General features: G+C 46.9%; 1 protein-coding gene across 2 annotated transcripts; it reads left to right on the plus strand.

Moving 5' to 3' along the window:
- Positions 1-4,452: 4,452 nt before the first annotated feature.
- LOC123134384 (MEIOTIC F-BOX protein MOF) lies at positions 4,453-6,318 on the plus strand. 2 transcript variants are annotated; one of them, XM_044553646.1, is made up of 4 exons: positions 4,453-4,625; positions 4,730-5,580; positions 5,787-5,942; positions 6,019-6,318. In XM_044553646.1, the coding sequence occupies exons 2-4, from the start codon at positions 4,831-4,833 to the stop codon at positions 6,229-6,231; spliced, it is 1,119 nt and encodes a 372-aa protein (XP_044409581.1). In that variant the 5' UTR covers positions 4,453-4,625; positions 4,730-4,830; the 3' UTR covers positions 6,232-6,318. The 2 variants fall into 2 exon arrangements, with proteins under 2 accessions (XP_044409581.1, XP_044409582.1); XM_044553647.1 differs by having other exon boundaries at positions 6,026-6,318.
- Positions 6,319-6,643: the final 325 nt, after the last annotated feature.

The following is a 6,643-nucleotide window of genomic DNA, read 5'->3' on the forward strand; positions in this document are numbered from 1 at the left end:
CAAGAAAGATGCCTCCTCGTCAAGTCATAAAGAGGCTACTTATGCTGAAGTCACCTCCCCAGTTAAGAAGAGAGACAATCCGAAGAGAAAGGGTGGACCTCAGCAAGAGAAAGTTTATCGGAGGGTTGGTCCACTGGCCTTGCCAAGTAATGTTAGCAATCTGGTAACCGGTGGCGCCCCTACGACTATGGTGGTATTTGCTATGCAGAAAAGAGATGGATCGGTTGACCTGGAAGGAGATGCATATGGTGATGCTACTCGCACAGAACCTGATCCCAAAAAGAAGAAGCCTACACCCCCATCTTCTGAAAATTTGGCAGCGGCTGCGGGGCAGCCCTGCCTAGGTCAATGAGATGCCTAAGTTGGAACTGCCGGGGGCTTGGGAACCCCGAGGCAGTTCGAGAGCTTCGCAATTTTGTGAAGCAAGAAGGGCCCGCGCTGCTCTTTGTTATGGAAACAAAGATCAGGGCAAAGAGGGTGGAAAGTCTGCAGTCTAATCTGGGGTTTGCGGGGTGTTTTGCGGTGGACAGTTCATGTCTGAGTGGTGGTATAGGCCTGTTTTGGTCACAAGAGGTTAATGTTGAGCTGAAAAATTTCAGTCCCAGCCATATTGATGTAATGGTCAGGGAAGCTGACTCGCTTGCTCGGGTGTGGAGATTAACAGGGTTCTATGGTGAACCGAGAAGTGAGGATAGGCACCACACCTGGAGATGTTTGAGGGCTTTGCATGCGATTCCACATCAAGCTTGGTTGTGCCTAGGTGATTTTAATGAGACCTTGTATAGTTCAGAGCACTTTAGTAGGGCCGCAAGACCGGAATGGCAGATGCGTGCGTTTCGGGAAACCGTGGAAGATTGCTCTTTGCAAGATCTTGGTTACACGGGCTTACCCTATACTTGGGATAACAGGCAGGCGGGCAATATGAATGTTAAAGCCCGTCTTGACAGAGTTTTGGCAAATGAAGGGTTCTTACAAATGTTTGAACATGTGCGAGTTCGTCACATTAGCATGGTCGAATCAGACCATTGTTTGATCGCGGTTCATACCGAAGAGAAGCAGCGGAGAAGAGGGGCGAAACCCTTTCGGTATGAGAACGTTTGGCAGTCCCATGTGGATTATGATGCTTTTGTAGCGGAGGTGTGGAACAAACACTGTCAGGGACAGGGACTTGCAGGTATTCAGGCCACTTTAACTCAGCTTCAGAGTGACCTGGGAACTTGGGGCGCTCGTGAGTTCGGCTGCCTAGCCACGAAAGTTAAGAAATTACAGAAGAAGCTGGAGCTCTTGCGACAGCAGTCTATAGGCAGAGGACCAACCGAGGAGGAGAAGGCCACGGTGCTGAAACTTCGAGAAGCACTGCGGCAAGAGGAGATATGGTTCAAGCAATGTTCTCGTGTGCCTTGGTTGCGCAAAGGAGACCGAAACACTACTTATTACCATGCTGAAGCAGCGCAGCGGAAGCGGCTGAATCGGATCGCCAATCTTCAACATTCAGATGGGTCCTTTTGTCAGTCTGAAGCTGAAGATAAGGCGGAGGTGCAGGCGTTCTATCAAAACTTATATACGTCCCAAGGAATTAATGATATGAGCGAGCTGTTGCAGTATGTTCCGGAGCGCGTGAACGAGAACATGAACGCTTTCCTGAGTAAACCATTCGAGCCAGAGGAGGTCCGGACTGCACTTTTTCAGATGTCACCCTCAAAAGCTCCTGGAATCGATGGGTTTACTGCAGGTTTCTTTCAAAGGCACTGGAACCTTGTTCAAGGTGCCCTGGTGCCGGCTATCCTTGGTTTTTTGAATGGTGGTGATTTACCGGTGGGCTTCAATGACACCTCGATTACTCTTATCCCCAAGGTAAAAAACCCACAAAATATTACTCAATACCGACCCATCTCTTTGTGTCCAGTGCCCTATAAGATTGGGGCTAAGATGATTACTAACCGAATGAAAGAGATTATGGATGCAGTGGTGGGAGAGGAACAAAGTGCTTTCGTCCCCGGGCGCTTGATTACTGATAATGTGGTTGTAGCCTTTGAAAGCGTCAATACTATGAGGAGGCGGAAGAAGGGGAAGAATTATACTTGTGCTATCAAGCTGGATATGATGAAGGCCTATGACCGCGTCGAGTGGCATTACTTGGAGGCAATCATGCTCAAGCTTGGTTTTAGCAGATATTTTGTGAACTTGATCATGCGGTGTGTAACTTCGGTCAGATTCTCGGTGAGAGTGAATGGTGAACTACAACCATGATTTACTCCGTCATGCGGTTTACGACAAGGGGACCCTGTTTCGCCTTTCCTCTTTCTCTTATGTGCGGAAGGCCTTACCTCGCTGCTCAATTTCCATGGTGGTCCTAATGTGGACAGAGGTATAAGAGTGTCCTTTCGATCTCCGTGGGTGAGTCATTTGCTTTTTGCCGATGATTGTCTTATTTTCATTAGTGCAACGGAAGAAAGTGCTCACAGACTGAACGAGATTTTACATATATATGCCTTGTGTTCGGGCCAGTCAGTGAATAGAGAAAAGAGTGCTATTTTCTTCTCGCCTAATACCCACACTGATAGACGGCAAGCTCTAAAGCTAGTACTGGGAATTATGGTGGAGGCGTTCAATGGCAAATACTTGGGATTACCTACTGCGGTTGGACGTATTACAAGTGAGACGTTTGATCACATAGGTGAAAGATCACGGAGTTTTATGAACGGATGGGCAGAAAAACTCCTGACTTGTGCGGGAAGAGAAGCGCTTATAAAATCGGTCATCCAAGCCATTCCGACGTTCAGTATGAGTTGTTTCAGACTAACAAAAAAGGTTTGCAAAAGCCTCTCTTCTAGCATGGCTAAGTTCTGGTGGAGTGGGTCTCTTGATCGCAGTTCTTTGCACTGGGTGGCATGGGACAAACTCGCATCTCCAAAAGCCCGAGGTGGCATGGGTTTCCGTGATTTGGAATTGTTCAATCTGGCGCTTTTGGGCAAACATGGATGGAGATTTATTACAAACCCTAACTCTCTATGTGCTAGGGTCATGAAAGGACGCTATTTTCCCGATTGTGAGTTCATGGAAGCCACGGTTCCACAGGGTGCTTCCGCGATTTGGCGAGCTATTGTGTCATGAAGGGAAGCACTTACAACTAGTTTGATCAAAAGAGTGGGCGATGGAGCCTCTATTTCTATTTGGGAGGATCGATGGATCCCGGGTCTTTTCACTTTATCTCCGTCGGTCATACCTGGTGATACTACTCTTGCCACGGTTGATCAACTTATTGATTCTGGAAACTGGACATGGAGGCAAGAGTTGGTTCGACAGTTTTTTACTCCACCACAAGCCGAAGCTATACTGAACATACCTTTGCGCCATGGTGGTGGTGATGATTTCCTGGCTTGGGCCCATGAAAGAAGTGGTATCTACTCTGTGAAATCCGCGTACCGTGCTCTCGTGACTCGGAAAGAGCGTGTTGCTCTAGAGGAAGGGACGGTGACCAATACCTCACAGACCGATGAACAGATGTGGAAACTACTATGGAAGCTCAAGGTCTTGCCTAAGGTACGTGTATTCTGGTGGAGGGTTATCCGAGGTATCCTACCCGATGAATGCACTCTCCGGCATCGACATATCAAAGTCATCAGTAGATGCAATATTTGTCTTGCGATGGATGAGGATTTGATGCACGCTCTAGTGTACTGCTCTCATGCCAAGATGTTTTGGGATCAAGCTCATTCGATGTTTGGCATCCGAAGACCTCGGCTGCACCCAAATACATGGTCACGTGATATCCTTTGTGATGGGCTTTTTTCTAATAGCGAGAGGGCTATTATGATCACGGTTACGTGGTCTATTTGGCATTCAAGAAACAGGGTTACACATGATGACGAACAGCTCGACCAGGTTTCTACTGTCAAACGCATCAGGGAGGATCTTGCTCTCCTTGATATACCGAGGCTCATGCGTCCATTCTGCCTGGTCATGGCTGGGTACCGCCAGATGATGGAGTGGTGAAGATCAATACTGACGCAGCAGTGGGAATGGACAAAGACATTGTGGGTGCAGGAGGTGTGGCGCGCTCAAGTACTGCATTACTTGGGGCGTGGAGTAAGCCCCATCACGGGGTTTCCGATCCGTTCATTGGTGAGACTTTGGCGCTGCGGGATGGAGTTATCTTTGCAAACTTATGCGGCTTCTCACATGTGATCATGGAAACAGATTGCCTGGAGATTGTCAATCTCTGGAAAACTAGTCACTATGGTCTTTCTGTAGTGGCACCAGTACTAGGAGAGATTAGAGAGTTAGCTTCAGTTTTTAATTTCTTTGATATTCAGCATGTAAAAAGAGCAGCCAATGTACCGGCCCATCTTTATGCAAAACATGCATGCACTCTCATGGTTACCGAAAGTTGGACTGGCTCCAAACCCTCTTTCCTGCTCACCAGCTTATTAGCTGATGATGCCAGGAGTTCGTTCGTTGAATAAAGCTCTCTAATTGGAATGCAAAAAAAAAAAATCTAGGGTTTGTCTTGCGTGGGCCGCCCTTGGGATTCCTCAGGCGTCTTCCCCCCGTCGACGGCAGCTCGGCGCACGCATCCAGGGATTTCCGCCCCCTTCTCCGGCGCTGGCCAGGAGGTGCCCCAGGTGAGGTTCGACGGTCTCCCCCATTTTTAACCCCATTGCGCACTCAGATCAGTGCGATTTTAAGGAATAAACTATACTTTGTGAACTGTGATGCATTGATGCAGAGCCGATTGGTCTAGCACGGACGACGGCGGCCTCCGGCAAACGCCTCGCCGGCAGCGCTGACAGGCTAAGTGACCTCCCTGATGGCCTCCTCCACACTGTCATGTCGTTCCTCACGGCCCGGCAGGCCGTGCAGACGTGCGTGCTGTCGCGGAGGTGGGAGGACCTCTGGTGCTCCATGCCCTGCCTCAACATAGACGAGCGGGAGTTTCGCACCTCAGCGTCCGATTCCGAGGATGAGGATGAGGCTGGCCCTGACTGTGCTAGGTTTGAGGATTTCGTCATCAATCTGCTGATGTTTCACAGTGCGGCAACATTGGATATGTTCAGGTTTCATACTGTTTCTCGACGAAAGATTAAATTTGCCGACCAATGGCTACGCCGTGGCATCAAGCGCTTCCCCAAAGTGGCGGATATTGATTCGAATTGCTCTTATAAATTACCACGTTTCGGTTCCAGTTCTTCACGCCTCAACAGGCTGCATCTTTCTGGCATTACTTTGGACAAAACCTTCACCCAACAGCTACGTTCTGGCTGCCCGGTCTTGGAAGATTTGGAGCTCAACTGGTGTGTCCTTGAAGATGCAGAAATCGCATCTTGCACACTGAAGAGCTTGACAATTGAGCATTGTACAATTTACCGTCCTAGTGTGCTGACTATCAAAGTTCCGTCTCTTACTTGCTTGGAGCTGGTCTCTTTTAGTCACAATTGGGATGCTGTTGTAGCAAACGAGATGCCGTTCCTCATCAAAGCCACCATTTGCATAATCAATTCGATACAGATACTGCCATGGGAGCTTCTTTTCAGCCTAATTAACGTGAAAGATTTAAAACTGACTGGCTTTCAAGCACCGGTATGTCTCTCCTGCTTATTAGTTTTTTCTGATTATTAAAGGATCTTCTGTCCCCAATTGTAACGAAATAGAGTGTTTGAGCATCTTGCCATTTGAGTTTTTATCTTTGCAATTAATACTAGGATTACTAAACCATACTTATATACGATTTCATTAGACTTGTATCCATCATTTGAACTGGATGATGTTTTGATTCCTCAATTCAGGCGAATCTTCATGTTGGATCGGATACTTTCCCTGTGTTCCATAATATTAGAACCTTGCTGTTTGACACATGCGATCTAAGTGACAAGTTTGATATGCGGGGATGCTTTCTGAACAATGCCCCTGGTTTAGAGAAGCTTACACTTGAAAATTGCACGGTACTTCCTATGTTCCTTGATCTCTGCTCTAGCTTTACAATCTTAAACTTTTCCTGAATTATTTTACTCCCTAAAGCTTCCAGAAGCTTCTAAGGGAAGCAAGACAGGAGGAAATCTGAAGAGGGCATCTCTAGAATACGATGACGCGCTTACTTTCCAATGCCCAAGCCTGAAGTTGACTGAAATCAAATACATATATGACGACGATGTTCAGAAACTGTTTGACCTTTTGCTTGGCGCTTGGAGGAACCTACAGAATACTAACATTGTGATTAATAAGAAGACTTAGGGAGTGATGAAGAAGGCTTGAAGCAGTGAACACAAGCCACTTCTGCAATGCTTATTATTTATGTTCCTCCTTAAATGTAACATGCGCTCTGCCATTTGCGAATGTAATTTTATATATATATATATATATATATATATATATATATATATATATATAGCCTTTGATGGCAGGACAACTGAACAAGCATTTACTTTGGTTCATTTCTGGATATTCTAATGGTGTGCTTTTATTTGTTGTGTTTGTTGCACGAGTCCATGACACATCTGATATAGCCGATACTGCAACCTGTATTCCATTGGATGGGAGTACATACTGGTGGAAATCACCGCCCTAAAACACAGGAACAGCGTATGCCTAATCTGCTATGTTCTTTTTTTCCCCCTCAGTTCAACCAGTAGGTGATCTGTCTTGC

This window comes from Triticum aestivum, chromosome 6B (genome assembly GCF_018294505.1).
Source record: "Triticum aestivum cultivar Chinese Spring chromosome 6B, IWGSC CS RefSeq v2.1, whole genome shotgun sequence".
NCBI lineage: Eukaryota > Viridiplantae > Streptophyta > Magnoliopsida > Poales > Poaceae > Triticum > Triticum aestivum.

What these genes read in the sequence shown, in the direction of transcription:
- LOC123134384 (XM_044553646.1), top strand. Translation starts at nt 4,831, where the DNA reads ATGTCGTTCCTCACGGCCCGGCAGGCCGTGCAGACGTGCGTGCTGTCG. An exon ending in TGACTGGCTTTCAAGCACCG is followed by an intron (nt 5,581 to 5,786) that starts GTATGTCTCTCC and finishes TCCTCAATTCAG; the next exon opens with GCGAATCTTCATGTTGGATC. An exon ending in TTACACTTGAAAATTGCACG is followed by an intron (nt 5,943 to 6,018) that starts GTACTTCCTATG and finishes TACTCCCTAAAG; the next exon opens with CTTCCAGAAGCTTCTAAGGG.